This window comes from Morchella sextelata, assembly GCF_020137385.1.
Source record: "Morchella sextelata strain SCLS chromosome Unknown scls_12, whole genome shotgun sequence".
NCBI lineage: Eukaryota > Fungi > Ascomycota > Pezizomycetes > Pezizales > Morchellaceae > Morchella > Morchella sextelata.
In genome coordinates this window covers 1,374,439-1,396,013 of record NW_025408627.1, presented here as the reverse complement: position 1 = coordinate 1,396,013, position 21,575 = coordinate 1,374,439, and the positions used below count along the sequence as shown (strand labels likewise).

The window sequence follows — 21,575 nt, the reverse complement described above, 5'->3', positions numbered from 1 at the left end:
ACTCTTATGGAATTCATCAGTCTTCTGGATGGATCAGCCCGCAGCAACCCTCTCGAACAGACCGGATCTCTGGATAGACTAGTACAACGAGAATTGCGCAGGCGGTGTATCTGATCAGAAAACCTATTGACTAAAAGCAGTGAAGTTCTCAACCCAAGAGTTAATTGAGTGCGATACCCATAGGTCAAGCAAGAGAAGAGATCCTTGCTCTATTCACTCATTCGCAAAAACTACTGAAACAATTCACTACACTCTCTTATAATGTTCGATACTTCCTCTCAAGGATATCTCCACAAATTTGAGTCCTTCAATCCTACACCTCAAGGTTAGGTCTTTTTTCGCACAACCTCTTTCACCTTGCACTGATGAATCTTCTTATGCTCTGTCCACGCCTCCCTCCCACAATCATTCGAACAATACCGGACAACCCCACCACAGCTACCACCACACATCTTCCACTGCCCCACAGCGCCACAACAGAAACACGTTCCCCACGGTCCCATCACAGCGGTCCTTTTCTCGTCTTTACCGAGTTCCAACACTCGGTCCACAATCCCCCCTCGCCCATCCTCAAAGTCAATCTTGAGCTCCCACAGATCGTTAAAAGCACGGGAAACAACGTGGTTAGACGGCACAAAGTCCGAGTTAGTGTAGCCGCCAAACAAATACGATTTGCCGCTCTGTTCATCAATAATCAAACGGGCCTGCGCGCGGTATGTTGGGAACCCGCGGGTGAGGACTTGGCTCCACTTTCGGTCTGCAGGGTTCCAGATATATGTGTCCGCATAGTAGGCAAATGTGAAGTTCACACCTCGATCTGGGAAATATGTATTCGTGGTTCCACAATATCCTCCAAACACAACAGTTCTATCGAGCCTTGGGTTGTATGCGCATGAAAACTCAGTTCGTGGGCATGGGTAGTTTCCTCGAGTTTTCTCGCGAGTCCATGTCTTGGTGCTGAAGCTGAACGCCCAGATATCCTCATATGTATAGTCACACTCGGCGCCATGGGTTCCTTCTCGGCCGCCAAGGCTCTCCCCCATACGGTTTGCGTTTCCGTACATGATAAACAGCTTGTTTTCCTTTGGAATGACCCAGGCCTCAGGATGGACTCTGAGCATTGGAGAGTCGTGTGTTGCGACCGGTTCGGAGGTCCCGGAGATCAGTTCCCATGTTAAATCCTTGAGATCCAATGCCATAAACAGGTTGCAGCCTAATTGCATACGACCATCTTGTCCGCCAAAAACATACATTTTGCCCTTATATACCTCCATCGCATACTCTGACAAGTCATTTTTCTCATACGGCCATTTCTTTTTCTTCTTGAGAACCGTTGTTTTCTTTTCCCAGGTTTCTTCAACCAAGTCAAACGCCCAAACAGTTTTAGACCCAAAGAAAAGCCAAGCTTTATCTTCCCACACTTTCATCACAATCCCAGCGGTGCTGTGTTCCTGTGGACCTCCTTGGGTATGGTGTGGGATATCAACAAGTCTACGCCATTTCCTTTCCTCCGGCTTCGTGGAAAGATTCAAGCACCACATATCCCTAACACGATCCTGCATTGCACTTTGGCCGCCCGCAACATACAGCTTCCCCCTCCAAATCCACGTAGCCATTCCGAGTCGTGGTGCTGGAGGTCGACTCTTTGTCACCAGTCTCTCCCATTTCCCCCGGATCTGCAGATTGGGGTAGGAAACCTTGAGCCTGTCGGGGAGATTAATATCAGGATGGCGGTACTGCGCAAATTTCATCACGTTCGCATCATCGAGCATCTTGGTGACGCGAGGAGGCTTCTGGGGCGTTGCAATGGATCCGGAGATTGAGGCGACGGCCCAGGAGTGGTGGACCGCGCATGAGGTGTTTAGAAGTTTGAGGAATACCTGCGAAAGGCGGAGGTGGTATTTTTGCTGATTGAGATAGTATTCCTCAATCAGGAGATTTGTGTTCTTCCAATCTGAATAAATGCGATGAAGGGACAAAGAAAGGTCGTGGGCATCACGTTAGCAATTGTTGACAACACAAAAACACAAGAAAATAAGAGGTCGTTAATAGAAGAATTTTTATAAAATTATTTAGGGTAGTTGTTAGGCTGGGCGAGGGAAAGTTGGGGTGTGGGTGGGGAGGGCTACAGAATAGCGGTGTCTTCTGTGCGAAGGATTGGTTCATGTAGATTACGGCAACTTCTTGAAGCCATTCCAGAGCCTATTTGAGATTCAATTACTACTTATTAGCCTCATGCCCAAGGCCTAACCATCCTTCGCCCCTCGCATGTAACTCACGTGACATGCCTATCACGGAAATAAAACCCAGCCTTGGAAAAGAAAACGATAAGAGATTGACCAACCTGTTCCGAGTTTCCTTCCCTGATGTAGCACTGCGCCATATTATTAAAGCACGCAACCACATCCATCATCTCCTGCCACACCAATTTCATGTATTTCTCACTCTTTACCTTGCGGGCCTCGACGGGGAAGACAAAGTCCTCACCCAGAATCTTTTTTGCGGCCTCGACATACTTTGCCCTCGCCTCGGGAAATTTGCCCGCCTTGAACATCTCGTTGCCGTCGTCCTTTGCTACGTTGCACTGAACAAGTCTGTAGTATAAAGGCTTTGTCTGCCGCATAGCCATCAAGAAACCCTCAAACATGGCAGGGTTTTCACGGCCTCCACGAGCAATGGTCAGCGTCCTCAGCTCAGGACGCAGGTCGATAGCCTTCTGGAGGGGTGGGAAGGGTCCTGGGCCTGAGGCATCAAGAACGTCGATGTTTGACATATTGAAGGACTCCATATATATATGGTTGTCTGTCTTTTGCAGCTAAGGACGCGTGTTGTGAATTTTGAGTTTGCGCTGAGCATGGGTGTGAGGTGAGGTGTCGTTAAACGATCTTGGCTGCGGCTCAATGTCAGGGTTAGGGCTAGTCTCTGTTGGGATTTGTGGGGGCTAATCAAGGATTGGCTTGGCCTCGGCCTTGAGAACCGGTGAGATGTGTCTTGAAACGGTGTTAAAGACTTCTAAAGACGTGCTTGTTGTTTATAACCTACGCCCCTACAGAATGTTCACTTCTCACCAGTAGTAACGTATTCCTAGGATGATTGCAACATTGTCTGTAATGATCTTGCTAGCTTAGAGTTTTGTTTGCGATATTAAATTAAACTTTAGCCAGCTAAGCCTCTTCGGGAGCCGACTAATACTGTTTATTAGACTGGCCTATCCCAAAACGTCGATATAATAAAGGAAAGACCCTATGCGGGCTTGGGTGCGATTCCTACTATTACGCGCAACGGGTCTCGTAGCTTCTTTGATAGAGAATTAATTGGCCCGATGAATAGAGCCATTAGCTCCTCAAAGTAACAGGCTTGACCCGAAATTCGTGAGAATATTCGAACTATTGTATCCCTTAGGTCGTCAGGCCGAATCGCAATGTGTTGCCGAACCTGATATGGTTAATGTGCTCAGTTGAACGCAGTTATTGTTCATTCTCTCCCTGTCTCTGGTGGAACAGGTGGAGCTCGCTAGGGTATGGTATTATACTCAAGGAGAGAGTGAACATTGAAAGCGTTTATCAGAGAACATTAACCATATCAGGTTCGGTAACACATTGCGATTCGGCCTGACGGCCTAAGGGATAATCTTCATATCCCACATAAACAAATGGATACAAATATACGAAATAGAGAGTATGCCATGTCTAGCCGGGATGTGGCCAACTAAGATAGCCAGATAAAATGTATTACTTTACCTTTATCGCTCTAACCGGGCGCTCTCAATCAATCACGATATCATAACCACTAAAACTATAGGTCCGAGTGATATTTGGTGAGCCACCCATTCAACCCCATCAAACCAACCTCTAAAACCCCGCCCCCTCACTCTCCCATCCAACCCCCCACTCCCTATCCACCGCAGTACCAAACCCGTCTATTACGGATCAAACCCCCAAAACCCAATTCACCCTCACCAACGAGTGACCACCCATGAACCACTCGGCTACACCTACCACATCCAGCACGTGACAGCTGCACCCACGGCCCGGCCTAATCCCAGCCAACAGATCATGACGCTGAAGTGGCTGGCCCACCACCGCCAGCAAGACCCTGGATATATCCGTGGCTAGTGTTGACAAGTCACGGCCAGAGAAGGTACCTAGCGACCATATCGTAGGTCTATCCAAACGGAAGTACCAACCCCCCCCCCCCTTCTCTCTATCCTATCTGCGAAGAGTGGGAGGGACATGGATGGGTAATTCTCACCAACTCGAGCGGGTTGTGCTGGTCACCCATACGTACTCTACCCTCTCAGTGTCTGGGGCGCGAGTAGAAGGAGGTTGGCCCTTCCTCCTCGCTCCCGAGGCCAAAACGAATGAGTTACTGACAGCAGTGACAGTACTGACAGCTCCTATGGGAAACTGTGGGGACGGCACGTGTCGTGCCGCAGGATCGGGAAGGCCACCCAAACCAAACCCGCCATTCTAACTCCTCCAGAAGTAAAGTTCCGATGGGAACATAGCTATGGATATCTATCGTGTCCAACCTTAAAACTGCATTTAGACCTATTTATGTAGGTAGTGCCCATCGCTCAAGTAATCGTAGAGAAGCCCAGGAAGATTCGAAGAGGAAGCCTCATCGTGCCGGTAATACAGAGTAATTCCAGAGTGCGATATGCGTGTCGGTCTGATCCTCGTCACGATACAAACATCCAATGCCAGTGAACCCTAACCCTACCATCATTTTGGAACGAACCAAACAACACCCGGCACTTCTATGCTCTCGAGGTAGGGACTCGATATGTATGCAGTTTGCATTTATTATGCTGCATAGCAGCAAAGGCGAATTCCAGGTTCAAACAAACCCCGCTAGAGTCCCCCATGATCCCACAGCAAAGTGTATATATTTCCCGGGAGGACAAAATCCCCGCTTTTGCTCTGTCTCCCTCTGCTCTACTCTATAGCTGTCAGCGCGCAGGTGCGCCTCTATCTGCGCTTTTATGAGTTGCCATCCCAACCGGCTCGCCCGCTGTCCGCACAGAAGGCTCAAGGCGGGAAAGCGAAAAAAAAAAAAAAAAAAAAAAAAATTCAATCGTCCATAGAGTGTAGATAAGCGGGAGGGGTAAATCTTCTGGTTGGCTGCATGTCATGTAATCCCTACAAGGAAGCTTTTCTTTCATTCCTCACACGCATACAAATTTGCACAGTGACTGGACCCTGAGAGAGAGAGAGAGAGAGGGTGTCACATAGCGCCGTAGAGTAGCACTCACCTTGTTTAACGGCCGTTACACATAGAGCAAAATGCCGGGTGGAAGTGACGGCATCTCATATTGATTGCTGCGATTCGATCGGTGTTTTTTCTTTTCCGTCGACATTTTTTTTTGTGAGGTATTGGATGGACCCGGAGGATTGGTTGAGACGGCTGAGGTGTGAGGCTTTTGGCATGTCACGCACGCACACACTCACGCATGCGTGCACGCACGAGGAGGAGCAACTGCTCACACTGGGCGAGCTGCGGGAAACATTCTCTCTGACTGATCTTTCTTCTTCTTTGCGCACCTAAGTAATCTCGAGATTTCGATAGCTGGCTGTGTAGATACCCACTCCTCTACATACGTACTCTGGTTGTGGTTGTGGTGAGGTGAGTTTGCACGATTCGGTGTCATCTAAGCCGGGCAAAACCGTTACTTGACAGGAAGATCTACGTATGTATCTAGGTCATACTCTTCTTAACCCCAACCCCAACCCAACCCCAGAAGAGTCGATCCACGCATGTCGTCTGCACCCGTCTCCTTCGGGACGCCTGGACCTCCCGTCGCCGTCGCGCAGGTCCCACAAAAGTGTAGTCGCACCAAAGGTTTGTTCCTTCTAGCGGTGCGGGTCTCCGCGAAAGGAAAAATAAAAACCAGTAAAAGGTTAAGGCAAAAAGCACCCGGGCTACATACTCCACTTGTAGGTATCAGAACTACACACCTACTCTACTGCACCTACCTACCTACCTACTAGGTACGGCAGGCGTAAGGGTGGAATATTATTTAGTGAATAATGGTGTAAGGGACGTTAGGACGCCAGGGACGCAGCACGTAAGCTAGAGTAGAGTAGATAGATGTATGTACCTGCTCTGGCTCAGCGACCGGCCATTCGGAGACCCTGGGTGAACGTGGCTCCAATTGAAAAGCTGCCTACCGGTAGGGACGCCCGGGTTGGTTGGCTGCTGGGCGGTTGGATATGTAGGATCAACCAAGCAGTTCAATGGCGAGACGCTCCCGACCATGAGTAAACCCGTCATGGTGGGGTGCGAAAAATAGACTTCTTCCAGGACAGGACAGGAGAAGGGGAGAGAAGAAAAAAAAAGGATGTAGGTATGTACCTACTCCTATCCCCCTACGTAGGAAAAGCAGGTAGGTTATCCTGTCTTATCTGGCCCGTCATATGTAGAGATATTTTTTGCATTCCCTTTCTCTTTTTTTTTCCCTACAATAGTTCTTTGCGCATTCAGATGAGGTGTGGGTTTGCGGTGCCTGGAGCGAGAGATATCCACGTTTGAGCGAGCGAATTTACCGATTTGATCTTTTTTTATCCTCTTTTGTTTTTACGATCCTGAGTTTGACCTACCGGAGAAGAGAAGGGAAAAAAAGGAACGATTGGGGGGAAGGTTATTATTGAGCAATCAGATTCAACAAATAAAAGCAATCAATCATGAGCAGCGACAACGAAGGGACAGCACCAGCAGTAGAAGAAGTGGTGGTAGCGGCAGAGGAAGAAGAAACTGTTCAATCAGGGCTAGAGGGGGATTCGGGGGATTCGGGGGATTCGGGGGATTCGGGCAGCACGCAAGATGCGAACGACGAATCTCGATCTGCCCCACAGGTGGTAGACTCGTTGCAGACTGAAGAGGAAGGGGACAGCAACGGGCAGCAGGAGCAGCAGCAGGAGCAGGAGCAGGCCGAACAACAGCAAGAAGGCCACGACAACCACGCAGGTGAGGAAGAGGACGGCGGTGTGAAAGTACACCACGAAGATGATGAGGAAGGGGAGGGAGAGGGAGCGGACGGGGACGGGGACGGGGATCAGAATGGGCATGTAGGTGGGGTGGAGGGGATATCAGAAAATGGTTGTGATGAACAGCCACAGCCTCCTACTCCTCCACCACCTCAAGATACGGAAGGAACGGAAGAGGGGGAGGAAGAGGAACTAGTGGAAGTGGAAGGAGACGATGAAGACGAAGATGGCGAAGAAGAAGATGATGATGACGACGATCAAAGTGATAGCGATGAAGAAATTGAAGAGGACGAACAAGAAGAAGAAAAAGAAGAAGTGGCAAGTTCTAGAGAAGTAGATGTCGTACAGGCCGAAGAGAACTCTCAACCAAAAGATGCAGTGGATGATACCCAACAACCTTTTCCGGAGGAAGAGGTAATAATCACACCAGACACAGCAGCAGCAGCAGCAGTTGCAATAGAACCAAGCCAGGATGATGTTGAAAACTGTACAGAAGCGGTCAAAGATCCCTCCTCCCCTTCCCCCTCCTCCTCACACCCGCCCTCACGGTCAGTTTCTCCACCGCCGCAGGCAGAGGTGGAGGCACCTTCTCCAAACGACGTTCCGGAGTCCACTGAGCTGCTGCCAGAGGATCAGCCATCGACTCCATCAGATCCACCGAGTGCGGACGGTGAAGACGACGAAGATAATAAAACTGACGATAATACTGGTGAGAACTCAATCAATCAATCACTGAACACCCTTCCTCTCTTCTCTCCGCTGCCCACACCCTTGCGCAGCAGCAGCAACCTGCACCTCTTTCCACTCTCTGAGTGGTCGAAGGCTGGAGCTCTCTGTTTCAAGAATCAGCATATCGCACCCCTCCCTGTCTCTGCCAAGCGCGCCTTGCTGCGGGGTGCTACCGCCTCGGCCATCCATTCAGCTTTCGCCCCATTAGTGTGTACCAAGCTAATAAGCGAGTGTCATCCCATAGGCCGTGACGAGGCTCCTGACCCACCGTCCGAGACAACAGGCGAAGAAAACAACCCCAACCCCGCCGACACCTCAGCTGAAGATTCTGCTGCTTCTGCTGCTCCCGTTTCCGCTCCCGATTCCATTGACCCCATCCTAGAATATCAAGAACAGAACGCCAACTCGGGAGAAGAACAAGAAAAAGAAGAAAGCGATCAAGAGGGAGAGCAGGTTCTGGTACAAGATCGCGATCAGGAGAAGGTTCTTTCTACTGATTTCGCGGAACCACCACTCGATTCCACCCATCAGCTAAGGAGAGATAATAATAACAGCAATAACATAATAATCACTGTAATTTACGACATTAACGAACCGCTCCCGCTACCCCCTGCCGGATATCAAACAGCCATAACCCACCCACATCCTCCTCCTCCTGTCGCAGAGCAAAACGAACAAGTTAGCACTGAAGTTGTTGAAGAAGCAGAAGACGTAGACGCTGCCCCCACCGCCGACACCGCCGACGACGAACCACAACACTTTCCGGTGCTAGAGCCGCAGCAGGAAGAGGCCAATCCCAACGACCCATCAAAGACTGACAACGAGGAGCTTCCTGGTGAAGTAGAACCCTCCCCAACAGCGGCCGAAGAAGCATCATCCGTCGAGGTCCCCCCGCCAGCTTATACCCCCACAGAGCCCGAAAAAGACCCACAGGACCCAATCGTAACCGCGCCCCCCATAATGTCTGAAGTGTCTGCACTGTCCAATGGCACTGGCTCCTATAAAGATGCCACGCCGCCCACCCTGCAGCAACCATTTACGCAGAATCCCTTCGAAACAAGCTTTGCCGCCGGCCCGCTCGATGACGAAGCTGCTGCTGCTGCCGGCGCTGCGGCGCTCGCCATGTCTGCGGTTGGCGTACAGGATGGTTCCAGGAGGCCCAAGAAAGACAAGTCTCATAGAAAGAAGGATAGGTCTTCTGGAGATGGAACCGAAAAGGAAAGGAAGCATAGAGATAAGGGCGATAGGGGCGACCGGGAAAGGGCCAAGAGTAGAGACAGAGGCGAGAGGGGGAAAAGGGACAAGAGCGAACTCGGGATTGGCGAGCGCCGAGCAAAGTCACGCGATCGTCTACGAGATGATGGTAAATCACGAGATCGGGATCCTAGAGAGAAGGAGAAGGAGAAGAAGCACAGAACACCCGAAGAAAAAGCCGAACGCGAGGCACGAAAGGCTGCGAAGAAGGGCTTAACCGCGCCAACGCCCGTATACGCAGATATCGCCGCAGCGCCCTACGATCAATACGACCAGCAATATGATCAGCAGTACGAAGAGGACAGGCGCAAGCTGAAGAAAGCCTCCAGACGTAACGGTGTTGTTGCGGGAGAATTTGTAGAACCTCAGATCGTGGGCGGTATGGAAATGCCATATGAGGAGGAGCGGAGGGAAAAGAAGAAATCCAAGAAGTCTCGCCCGCCCCCGATTGATACCGAATCGACACAGCAACAGTATGAGCTACAACAAGAGGATCAGCTGAAACGGAGAAAGTCGTCCAAGAAAGCAGCCGCTATCCTTGGTGAGCCTGTCATCATGAACGAACCCCCGATGTCACCATACATTGATGGACCAATAGAGCAACCCAAGCGGAAAAAGTCTTCCAAGAGATCACCGCCGCCAGATATGGGCGCCGAGCCTGTCCAGGTCCTTCATGAGCCGGATGCCCGGCCGCCGCCAGCTGGAACCAACAGAAGGTCCCGCTCCGACTCTTTGAAAAACCCGATCCCAGGTCCCAATGGGAGCGCCGGGTCCGGAGAAAAGAAGCACAGCCACAAGAAGAAGGATTCTGCGCATCTAACCCCCGAGGAGAGAGAGAAGAGGAGACGGAAACATGAAGACGACAAGGCGCTTCGAGAGGGTCGAGAACTCGGTATGTGCCCGCGGAATCAGACAAATATCTAGGATCAAGCTAACATAGGCCAGAAAACCATCTTTATAATGGAAGCAAAGAGAAGCGAAAGCTTGAAAAGGCCCTTCAAAAAGCCGCCAAAGCGAAAGCTGAAGAGCTCGAGGGCATTCCTCCCCCGCTTGCGACGCCTCGCTTTACGGACGAGCTCAACCTCCCGATCCAAAACCCCGACAACCAGCCCGAGATCTCGCCGAGTGTCTACGGCGGCGACCAGTACCTCCGGGGCCAGCCCCACCGTGACCAGCAAGATCTGAACGCTCCGAACCCAGAGGCGCCATTCTCACCCTCGTTTGCTGCATCTGACGATCTAGCAAAGGCCGAGAAAGCGGCCCGGCGCGCTGAACGCCGCGCACGGAAGGAGCGTGAGGCACGGCAGACTGATGGGGATAACCCAGACCACCCGAAGGATTCTGGTCACTCTCTTTCGTCGGAGGGAAAGCGGGAACGCGAACACCACCACCACCATAAGAGCCGCGACAAGGTCGACCGCACACGCTCCCGATCTCGGCCCGCGGGCCCCGAAGACGATGAGGAGAGACGGCGCCGAAAGGAAGAGAGGCGGGAGGCAAGGAGACTGGCGGCATTGAACGGAAACGAAGTGCGGGATGTGAAGGAAAAAAAGAGCAAGCACAGAGAGGGCGGAAGAGTTAGAAGCAACAGCGAGAGGAGCCGCGAGAAGGAGATGATGAGAGAGATGGAGGTGGGGTACCCCGAGGGCTATGGAAACGCTTCGCAGCAGCCGTGGCAAGCGGGGAATATGACGGACGGTGAGGACGCCGCCAAGGTCGGTTTGATGAGGAGGACCTTTAGTAAGTTTCTGAAGTTTTAGGGCGTATTTCCTTTTTTTTTATGGGTTCTTTATATGTGGAATGATTGATGGATATCATTTTTATGAATTGCATTATCTTGGGATGCATTTTCTTCTGGCTTGGGAAATGATTTTATGGCTGCGTTCGTTAGGGGTTACTTGTTAGTTTTCGTACACACCAGCGCTGGAAGCATTTGCTATGTCTTTTCTTCTCTATCTATATTTTCCATTACCACTGAGGCAAATATCCCATTTCATAGCGTGGAGTAGTAGCTCAGATTTCTTCTTTTTTCTCTTCTTTTTTCACTTTACGAGTCCGGTTATGAATTGATGTTGAAAAGAAAACTGTGTATGTGTACGTAGTACGGTGACGCGCGCGCGCGGGGATAGCTTAGGGTATGTGATGTATGATTGATTTCAACTAATGATTCTTGCTTGCGGGTTTATTTCAGGGGTATCATGGGTTTGGATACCGATTATTATTATTATTCTTTTGGTCAGCTTGATATTATCTAGTATTTTTTTTTTTTTTTTTTTTACTCCACTCAACTATTTTTACACTGGGGGTAATATTCGGGATCAGGATCGTGCAATTAAGTGTTTTTTTTTTTTTTTGTTTCTCGTTACGTGTTGATTGCAATTAATTCTCTAGCTATATATTTGGGGCGCGCGTTGTGTGTCTGGTGTATATACATATGTTTTTTGTTTGATGAGCTGGTGGGGGGGGGGATCGATGATGATTCAATCCTGTCTTATGCAGAGCTCACTCACTCACTCACTCACACTCACGACCATGTCAATGCAGGCACTGTACCTAGAGTACTCTAGTGAGCTCATCTCATCCTGCTTACTCTACCCACCCCACCCACCCACTTCCATATTAAGGCACACCCCTACCCTACCCACACTCACACTCACACACACACACACACCGTTACCCGGCACAAACCTCATCTCAATCACACTGTCTCACTCGGCCTCCTCCTGTCTGTCTCGAGCACGCCCCCCCCCCCCCCCACACCCCTGCATATCACCCGGGCATCTCCGGCGGTGGTCGGTCCGTAGGGGCAGTCCGGATTTGGGGGGGGGGGGGGGGAGGGGGGGGCAAGGGATAGTTTGGCTGTTTAGGTCGATAGCGGGTTGGTTATCGGTGCAGTGCAATGTCCAGCCAGGGTTGTGTTATAGTTTTATAAGCTTAAGGCCAAGACTTAAGCTTGGGGGGTATGTATATGTATGTATGTAGGCAGGGGAGGGTCCAAGCGTTTGGTCTGCGAGTTGCTCTGCTTCTTCTGGGGGGGGGGGGGGGGGGGCGCTGCGAGGAATAGGGAGGGATATGAAGTGACGGAGATCAGTGGATCCGGAATCAGATTCCGGATTGAATCCAGCGTTATAATTAACGATCGAACGTTATAATAAGCATCAAGACATGCATCAAGGCAACTAACTCCTCATTAATTTCACCCATGACCCCCAAACATATCCCCAATATCCCAGAGACACTTGTACCAACAATAAACAACCCCCCCCCCAATCCCCCCCAAATGGCCAACCTGTCAAAAAACCAAATTTGGTGGCCGCACAGATCTTCCCCTGATTTTATGTAGGGCCCTGTCTCCCCTGATTTAGGGTTATTGACGGATAACAGCTTTTCTTCCTGCTAGCTAGCTAGCCCGTGAGCACGGACACCACACTACCCATCCCATCCCATCCCATCCCATCCCACCCGAGCCCGAGCCCGAGCCCGTACGTGTGGACGTACGTACGTAGCCCCGCGGCCGGGGCACTGGGCTCGTCCGGGGTGAGACACATGGCCTTGGGGGAAGGGGAAGGGGAAGGGGAAGGGGTCGGGGAAGGGGAAGGGGTCGGGGAAGGGGAAGGGGTCGGCTGTCTGTGGGATGGGATGCATGCTCTTTTTTTTTTATTTTTATTGTTTTCGTGGGGCCGGATCGCTGGTACATGGTGTTGGTGGCCGGTCGGGAGGGAGGGAGGGGGGGAGGGGAGTGCGTTTGATAAGGGTGTACATACTGGGCCCGGGTGGGTGGGTGGGTGGGATTGGATATATATATATATATATAAGGATGCCTTTTCGCACCTCCACGGGCATTTTAGGGTTTGGCTGGACTGGAGTGGCAGACGATTGAGAGAAAGATATCAGCTATACTAAACTCCATACATACATACACCCACAATGCCGCCGAAAACACCCTCCCCCACAACCACGCCCTCCCCCACACCCACCCCCACCCCCGCCGCAACACCGCTCCCAAAGACCCCGCACTCCAGTAAGCCCCCCCCCTCCCCCCTCCCCCCAGACCCCCAGAACCACACACTAACGCCCCACCGCAGCATCCAACTCCCCCGTCCTCCGCAGCATCCAGTCGCACCTCAACCTCACGCACAACGACGCCCTCTTCACGGCCCTGCGCGCAACCGCCCACACGCTCCTCACCGACGCCGGCATCCTCCTCGCCAGCGCGAACGACCAGGCCGTGCAGATCCGGAAGCGCCAGGTCGCGCACGAGCTCGAGAAGCTGCACCCGGAGGTTTTTGGCCTCGCCGCGGGAGCGGTGGGGGGGGGAGGAGGAGGGATGGGGGCAGGGGAGAGGACATATGAGATGAGGAAGAACACGAGCTATGCGCTCCTCACACTGACGATGGATGTGGCGAAGCGGCGGATGAAGCGGCGGCGCGGCGCGGTTGTTGCGGCGGGGGGTGGTGGTGGTGGTGGTGGTGGGGGAGGTGGGGGTGCGGCAGCGATGGGGAGGAGGAATACGCCGTCGCCGTCGCCGTCGCCACCACCGCCGCAGTTGCAGTTGCAGTTGCAGTTACAGTCGCAGTCGCAGCCGCAGCCGCTGGCGGTTGAGTGCACCCCGCCACCATCCGCGCCCGCTGTGTCTCCGCCATTATCTACACCCACGCCCACACCCGCACCCGCACCCGCACCCTCCGCCGCACCAGCACCAGCACCAGCACCAGCACCAACGCTCCTGATCCCCCTCCCGCACCCGCTCACGCCGCGCGACTGCTGCCGCGTGCAGCTGTGCGACCTCACCGACGACGGCGCCGCCGCTTCTTCGCCCCCGACGCTGCGGCGGCTGCACGAGTGTCTGAGGGAGGACGGGCTGCCGTGGGAGTGCGGCGAGTATGTGGTGCTGGACAGCGACGGCGTGGCCGTACGGAATGATCGCGGGTTGAGGTGTGCGTTGGGTGTGATGGCCGCCAGGGGGGTGGGGGTGGCGGTGTGGAGTGTTGTGAGGGTGTGATGGGGAGGAAGGGGGAAGGGGGAAGGGGGAGAAGGGGGGGGGGGGAGGGGGTATATAGATGGGTAGATGGAGGGATAGAGAGAGTGCAGGGTGGCTGGGTTGGGGGGGTGGCTGGCTGGGTTATATAGTTGGTTATGATATGAGTACTTATTTTCTGTAGATACGGTTTTAGAGATTTTTTTTTATATATATTAGCATTGATCACCTCTCTTTCTATACTCACTCCTGAACCCATACCGTCCCCACGACCTCCCAGACTCGATTAACACATATAGATAGACGCTAGAGAGCGTGGTTCTTGGATTAGGTTTGGGGGTTAGCTAGGTTATATAGCTACATGTAGCTACGATTACAAGTACTTTAAAATTCTGTAGATAAACTTTTAGATTTTTCCCTTAGTTACATTAGCTATAGTATCACACCACATCTCTCCACCTACACCTCCCCCCCCCCCCCCCCAAACCCCTCTTGCAAGCCCCCCCCTCCCAACATCATATGAGAAGTGCCCCAACGACCGAGTGACATCCCATGAAGCACCTTCCCGAATAGCGTGGTTGTCGCCGGTGGTTGCTATCAATGATTGCCCTTGCAGGTTTTACTTTTGGCAGGGGTCGGTATTAACTAAGCTACTAGGCCAGGTACTACTAAGCTGCAGGTATTCGACGACGACTACCTAGGGATATTGCAGTCGCTTTCCCAAGCCCTACGACTACGGCTACGGTGTTTTCTCCTAATTGGGTATACCTATTGTATTGCATTGTATTGTAGTGAGTAATATCACTGGCCATGCATGGTAGGCTAGCAACCGGCTTTCTGGCATAGCAACCTGTATTTCTGGCATAGCAACCGCATAGCAACTAGGGTGTTTGGCATAGCAACCACAGGGCCTTCTGGGTAGTAGACCCTCTAGGTAGTCAACCACCACCACCATCACCACCACCACCAAGGAATACCGACTGAGTCTGGGTTTTAGTTTTAGTTTTCAGGACCCGGACACACACAAGCAGCCAACACAGCACAGCAGTAAGCAGCTAAGAAAGCACACCCATCACAAAACCCATCAAGGTCAAAATTAAAACTCCATTCATTAACGTCTCAGAAGCGTCGGGCTAATCTAACTACCGACTTCTAGAGTATCCCCACGAGCACTACCAAACCCCAACCCATTCGTCTGCGCCGAACCAGCAGCGCCTACTTGTGCTGCCACTTTTCCCAGGCTCCAAGTCACTGTCTGTTCGAAGCCCGAACAGATCCCGCGAAAGTGCTGCCACATACATAACACCCTCCCAATAAGACTAAGTTCTCGTGACCTCTCTTATAAACATCCAAAAGCCTCGAAAAGCCCTTCTGAAGAAATTCACCAATCTACGGCCCTCATAAGCAGGTGGGTAGTCTCTATGCGTCAATTGCCCGCCGCAGTCCCCGTCGGTCCTTGTGTGCACCACTTCAGCTCCAGTCACCCGATTGACGCCAGCGGTTCTATAAACCAGCTCAGTGCCACCAGGAATAGTGACCACACCAGTCCCACTATACGGAAAATCAACTCCGTGCACAAGGTCTCCTCTGCTCGCTAAGCCAATTACCCCAGCACCAACGATCTGGTTGACGCCAGCTGTTCCGCACATCAACTCAGACCCGTTAGAGATGCGGACCGTGCCGGCACCACAATGTGGACAGTCAGCACATCTGTGCCTGTGCTCGTCTCTGCCAGTAACTACATCAGCCGCATTGTGTAGTAAGCCAACCCCGTCGCGTACTATCTCAGCACCAGTGTTAACAGCTAAGTCGGTCGTTTCCCGAACTATCTCGGCGCCTTTATGGATAAAGCCAGCTCCCGTGTGTACCAAACCGGCCCCGGTATCTGCTACAAGAGATAGTCCAGAGTCTAGTATGGTGCCTAGGTCAGCGGGCCTGCTTCGACCTCTGTCGACTACTTCTCTCGATTGTGAGGTTCCGCAGGCCCTGGCTCCCACTGAGACGTCCACAGCTTCTGCTGATCCATGTACATGGACAGATCTAGAGTTATCTTCCCGACAGTAACCCGGCTGATCATGAGGCCGTTGCGAGTAATGTACTGATCGATGATCACAGCCATCAGCTCGATGTGCCTCCTCTCGGTGCAGTGCACTGCAGCTAGTCCTGGGACCTGACTCGTGGGAGGCCGCCCGGATCTCTATACTATTACCATTGCGGCCCCCACAGCCTGAGGCTTCTCTATGATCAGTGGCACCTCTACCACAACTGTAACCCCCACAACTCGCACAACCGGCATGTGCACAACCACCGGCACCAACACCACCTCGGTTCTCGCCGGAGCCCTGCCCACCAGAGCCACCCTCACCAGAAGCACAGATAAGCAGCCTCTGCTCCCCTCTGCCACCGGTGTCTTGCTCTCGTGGTTCTGGGGTCTCAATGCCATCCGGAAACGACAGAGGCCGATGATACTCGCCCGATGCTTTAATATATATTGTCAACCATCCACCTCTACTGGAGTTATACTGATAAAAGGCGGATATATCTTACCTCGACCTTGAATGGGAGCGTTAACGGCCACGAGCGGCATCTCCCACTGGGTCCGCTTGGTGGCGAGATCAACGTAGTAGAAGCGCTGGTAGCGGGTGTCAAAGCGGGCGGTCCAGCCGTAAGGGAGGACGGGGTGTGGGGGCGTGTGCGGAGGGGCATAGGCCGTGTTGCCTTCTCGGCGGGTGGATTTTCTTCTGCGGTGCATGGCTGGGTGGGGGATTAATAGGGTGGATTATATATGGTACAGTGGGGTTGTGGGAGGGAGAGGTAATGGTAGATGGGCCCGGGGGTTACAATGATGGTGATTGTGGTTTGTGGTTTGGGGGATGGGGGATGGGGGGATGGAACTTGGTTTTATTTCAAGGTAAGTAGACGTAGCCGGGGAACCGTGGCTTTACTGCGGGAGATATGTATTGCAGATGCGTGCGGGCGCCGTGGAGGACACGATAGACGCGGTTGCACCATTTACTCTGGTGCCAACACCTCTTCCAAGATACATACATTTATCATGTACCTTTTCAGCGAGAGAAGGAGTACCGCGCTGCGCACATGTCGATGCCTGTCCGGGTCCGTGGCAGCTACATGTACATACATGTAGCTGTTTCTACCGCTGATATCTGGTGAAACCCTAACGTCCCTTGCGACGAGGACTGAAGGCAAGATCTAATCTTATCTAGTAGATTGACCGTGGTTAGCTTGATGTGCTCCACGTACACACGCTCCCGGGTGGGGGCAGATGGACGGTGGGTCAAAGGAAGGACAGATCGCAGCGAGCAGCGAGCAGCGAGCACCGTTCCCCTGATAGCTACATGTACTTACATGTAGCGTGTCTTTCCCTTTGCTTTCTAGATCTAGATCCCATCATCATCACAATCACATCATCCTATCATTCGAGTTTTGCAATTTCCATGAACAGAGCTTGATCCTTCTTTTATTATAATTATGCATGCACATAGGAGAAAGGCTCATACTGAACTTCTGCTTCGCCCCAAAGGCTTGGGTAGCTCTGTCTCTCTTGTCGACCGCCGGCAGCTGGTTGATCGAAGAGACCGCCGAAAGCCGCTACCGGAAGAAGCCGCACTGCGGCTCTTTCGCCCCACGTGGTCCGTGCCTCGTCCCTCCCGCCGTCCGGGTAACACGCACACTAACAATCATTCGCCAGCCTCACCGTGCATGGGCCGATATGGTCAGATCTGACGGTGCGGAAAAAAAAAGTTTCGTCCCAACTTTCTCCTCTCGCAACCTCTCTGTTCTGCTCTCCTCCTTGCGTTATCACTCTCATAGACAACAACAACAATAATTCTCAGCCCTCCCTCCTCGACAATGGCCAAGCGAAAGGCTGAAGGGACAGCTGCCCCCAGCTCTCCCGTGAAGAAGGGAAAACCGTCAAAGGCCTCCTCGCCAGCTCCGGCTCCGGCTCCTGTGGACGTCAAATCATCGTTCCGAAAGGGCCTCTTCGACAAAGCCGTGGAAGCTCAGTACCGAGAAGAATATGCTTCCTCCACCCCGTATGCTGCCTGGACACTGTCCAACTCCCACCCCGCCCCGCCCCGCCCCGCCCCGTCCATACCCATTGCAATCCCGGTTGGGGAAATATATATATATCTATAGCTACATAGTTTGAATTAACGTTTTCCCCTTCTTTCTCTCCGCCTATAGCTACAAACACGCCGTGATCCACGAGCTAATAGACGACGCCCTCCTCCGCTCTGTCCGCACCGAGGCCCTCACCTCACTGCACTTCACGCCCAAGGAAACCGACATCTACCGCATCCACCAATCCGGTGACCTTGCCAACCTCGATGGGCTCCCGCGCGCCATGCAGAAGCTCCTCCCCTCGCTGCGCCAGCTCCGCGACGCCCTCTACTCAAAGACCTTCCGCGACTACGTCTGCGCCGTCACCGGCTGCGGCGCCCTCAGCGGCACAAAGACCGACATGGCAATCAACGTCTACACCCCCGGATCTCACCTGCTGACGCACGACGACGTCATTGGCTCCCGCAGAGTCTCGTACATCCTGTACCTCACGTCGCCTGACAGCCCGTGGCAGGAGAGCTGGGGCGGCGCGCTGCGCCTGTATCCGACGGTGGTGGCCGATGACGGCGTCACGCGGGTGCCGGAGCCGATGTGGGAGAAGGTGATCCCGCCGGCGTGGAACCAGCTGAGTTTCTTCGAGGTGCAGCCTGGGCTGAGCTTCCACGATGTGGAGGAGGTGTATGAGTGCGGCGACGACGAGGAGCGTATCCGCATGGCGATCAGTGGGTGGTTCCATATCCCACAGGAGGGCGAGGAGGGCTACATCCCCGGTCTCGAGGAGGAGCTCGCGGAGAAGAGCTCGCTGCAGCAGCTGCAGAGTAAGAGCGACACTTTCGACTTTCCGAAGCCCCAAGCAGTCACCGAGGAAGTTGAACCCCAGGCGGAGGACAACAACAACAGCAACGAAGAAGATGAAGAAGCCAGCGACGACTCAATCCTGACAGAAGCGGACCTCACCTTCCTGCTACAGTACATCGCGCCCACCTACCTGACCCCGGACACACTAGAAGAGCTCCGCGACGCCTTCCGCGAGGACTCCTCCGTGCAGATCACCCACTTCCTCTCCAAATCCTTCTCCGCCAAACTCAAAGCGCACCTCGAACCCCTCGACAGCACCCTCCACGCCGCCCCCACCGAGCCATGGCGCGTCGCAACCCCACCCCACAAGCACCGCTACCTCTACCTTCAGCAGCCCCCCTCGCGCAGCGACCCCCCACCCACCAACCCCGTCGACGAGCTCCTCACCGTCCTCTTCCCCTCCCGCCCATTCCGCAAGCTCCTCCAGCTCGCAACGGACACGCAGCTGACCCTCGCCGGCAACCTCCTCGCGCGCCGCTTCCGCCGCGGCCTCGACTACACGCTTGCCACTGGCTACGGGGGTAGCGGGGGCGCGGGCGAAATCGACGAGAACGGCGAGGGCGATGGCGAGGCTGCTGCGGCGGCGATGCGGGTCGAGGTGTGTCTGGGCATCACGCCGTCGAGAGGGTGGGGCGGCGAGGAAGACGATAACGATGATGAGGAGGCTAAGAAGACGGCGAAGGGCGCGAAGGGGAAGGCGAAGATGAAGGTGCCCAGGCCGAGTAAATTCGATGACTCGGAGAGGAGTGTTGGTGGTTACGAGATGTGCGTTCCCGCGCTTTCCCCACCCACCCAGCGGGCAATAGGCTAATAGTAGTAAAATAGGTACATGGCCGGCGACGACTCTGACAGCGACACCGACGACGACGGCGACGATGACGACGACGAAAACGAGGGCGCAAAGAAGAAGAAGGCCAAGAAGTCGGATCCCGCAATCTACAAGACCGCCAAGGCCGACGACGACGACAGCGTGCTCTTCACGATGCCTGCCGCGTGGAACAGGTTCAGTATCGTGCTGCGCGATGCGGGCGTGCTGAAGTTTGTCAAGTACGTGTCGCAGAGCGCGAAGGGCGATCGATGGGATGTTGTTGGTGAGTGGGGTGTTGCTGAGGATGGGGAGGAGGTGGAAGGTGGGGAGGATGAGGGGGAGGAAGGGGAAGGGGGCGAAGGGGAAGGGGGGGAGGATGAGTGGGCGGGGATTGAGGAGGAGGAGTAGGGGGTTGGTTTTCTATTTTGTTTTTTCTTGTCTTATCGTGCTGGATGGGTGGTGGGAGAGGAGGGGGGGGGGGGGGGTGCGTGTATACTAGTAACTAACCCCATCCGCGCAGAAATAAAAAGTTTTGCCCTTTTTCTCTGTTTTCTTTCTTTATTTTCTTCCTTTTATTTTGACATCTTGTGATTTTTGGGTGGCTTGTGATCCTCATGGAGGCGGGTTGTGATCTTCGTGGAGGTTCGGGTGCGAGTGCGGGCGGATGGCGGGGGAAACCGCGGTACACCTATCTCTAGCTTATCCATATCTCCACACCACCACCACCACCATATGACTCCAAGTCTTAACACCGGTCCTCTGGGAAGCGGCGAGGGCGAGGGCATGAGGGCTAGATTTTCTATCGACCCTCTCCCCCGTCCTTCGTCCCCTCCCAGAGGACCAGATTTAAGACTTCCGGGGGCGTGCTATACTGGACTGCAGGGCTATTCCATCACCGGGCTATCCGTGAGTAGGAACAGGCTGGAGTACCAACAATCTTGTGGCATGCATACGGCTAACAACACAACACACCCCGCCCCGACCTCTTTGAACGGCCTCCGCCCGCCTCCCAATATGCTAATTGCCGTCGCCTACCACGTGCGCCACCAACACTACTAATATCACTACTAATATCACTACCTGTGCGTCGCCGGGTGCACTGCACTGCACTACCGCTATATCGTAACAACCTATACGACCAATACAACAGATACAACTATTACCTAGACAACATATACAACCTGTACAACACCCCCCCCCCCCCCCCAACACACACATACACACACACAGCACACACACACAACAAACACACACACAGCAAACACATAGCAAACACCAGTCACCGACCACCACCAGCTGCCCTATAAGTAGCAGCACCTTTTCCACCACCTTCCCCACACCACCGACAACAGCTATAGGTAGTGTGCGGGGCATACACGCCGGCCTGCCCTGTCAATGATTCAACCACACCGCGGTGTCAATGATCACACCGCCCCATCTTTGGTCATGGGGTATCACTCGGTTGTATCGGACGACCCACGCTACTGACGCCTGTCAATGATTGGCGCAATCATGAGGTGTCACTCGCTGGTTATGGCCCGCGCTGTGGAGTGACTATATGTAGGTTTTTTTTTTTTTTTGGCTTCTGCATATAAATGTGGCGAGAATAGGTATAAATAACGTGTTGCGTGTATATAAACTAAACTAAACTAACTAATGCCCCCATGCGTGTACACTGGTCCAGGAATCTCTGCAACTTGGCCTTGACGAGGAAGGAAATGGAAGCGGGGATAAACGGAAACGGAAATGGAAATGGGAACTCGGAAGCGGAAAAGACAAACAAGAACGAAAACGAAAACGAAAACGAAACAGAAAAAGAAAAAGAAAAGAAATTCGTCCACAAGTCCATCTATCCGAAGGGGCTCTATATATCATTTTG

General features: G+C 53.2%; 5 protein-coding genes across 5 annotated transcripts; 3 read left to right on the top strand and 2 right to left on the bottom strand.

Moving 5' to 3' along the window:
• Positions 1–326: 326 nt before the first annotated feature.
• H6S33_002265 (uncharacterized protein) lies at positions 327–2,773 on the bottom strand (the record flags this gene model as incomplete). The annotated part of the gene is made up of 3 exons (XM_044833634.1): positions 327–1,954; positions 2,130–2,202; positions 2,345–2,773. 3 exons carry the CDS (start codon positions 2,771–2,773, stop codon positions 327–329), a joined length of 2,130 nt encoding a protein of 709 aa, XP_044693408.1.
• Positions 2,774–6,683: 3,910 nt separating this feature from the next.
• On the top strand, positions 6,684–10,729 carry H6S33_002264 (uncharacterized protein; the record flags this gene model as incomplete). Its single annotated transcript, XM_044833633.1, has 5 exons — positions 6,684–7,400; positions 7,480–7,534; positions 7,615–7,695; positions 7,960–9,861; positions 9,915–10,729. 5 exons carry the CDS (start codon positions 6,684–6,686, stop codon positions 10,727–10,729), a joined length of 3,570 nt encoding a protein of 1,189 aa, XP_044693407.1.
• A 2,167-nt stretch (positions 10,730–12,896) lies between these two features.
• H6S33_002263 (uncharacterized protein) lies at positions 12,897–13,971 on the top strand (the record flags this gene model as incomplete). The annotated part of the gene is made up of 2 exons (XM_044833632.1): positions 12,897–12,990; positions 13,055–13,971. 2 exons carry the CDS (start codon positions 12,897–12,899, stop codon positions 13,969–13,971), a joined length of 1,011 nt encoding a protein of 336 aa, XP_044693406.1.
• Positions 13,972–15,901: 1,930 nt separating this feature from the next.
• Positions 15,902–16,699, bottom strand: H6S33_002262 (uncharacterized protein; the record flags this gene model as incomplete). The annotated part of the gene is made up of 3 exons (XM_044833631.1): positions 15,902–16,117; positions 16,266–16,426; positions 16,495–16,699. 3 exons carry the CDS (start codon positions 16,697–16,699, stop codon positions 15,902–15,904), a joined length of 582 nt encoding a protein of 193 aa, XP_044693405.1.
• Positions 16,700–17,817: 1,118 nt separating this feature from the next.
• On the top strand, positions 17,818–20,104 carry H6S33_002261 (uncharacterized protein; the record flags this gene model as incomplete). Its single annotated transcript, XM_044833629.1, has 3 exons — positions 17,818–18,002; positions 18,154–19,653; positions 19,714–20,104. The coding sequence occupies 3 exons, from the start codon at positions 17,818–17,820 to the stop codon at positions 20,102–20,104; spliced, it is 2,076 nt and encodes a 691-aa protein (XP_044693404.1).
• Between the last annotated feature and the right edge of the window lie 1,471 nt (positions 20,105–21,575).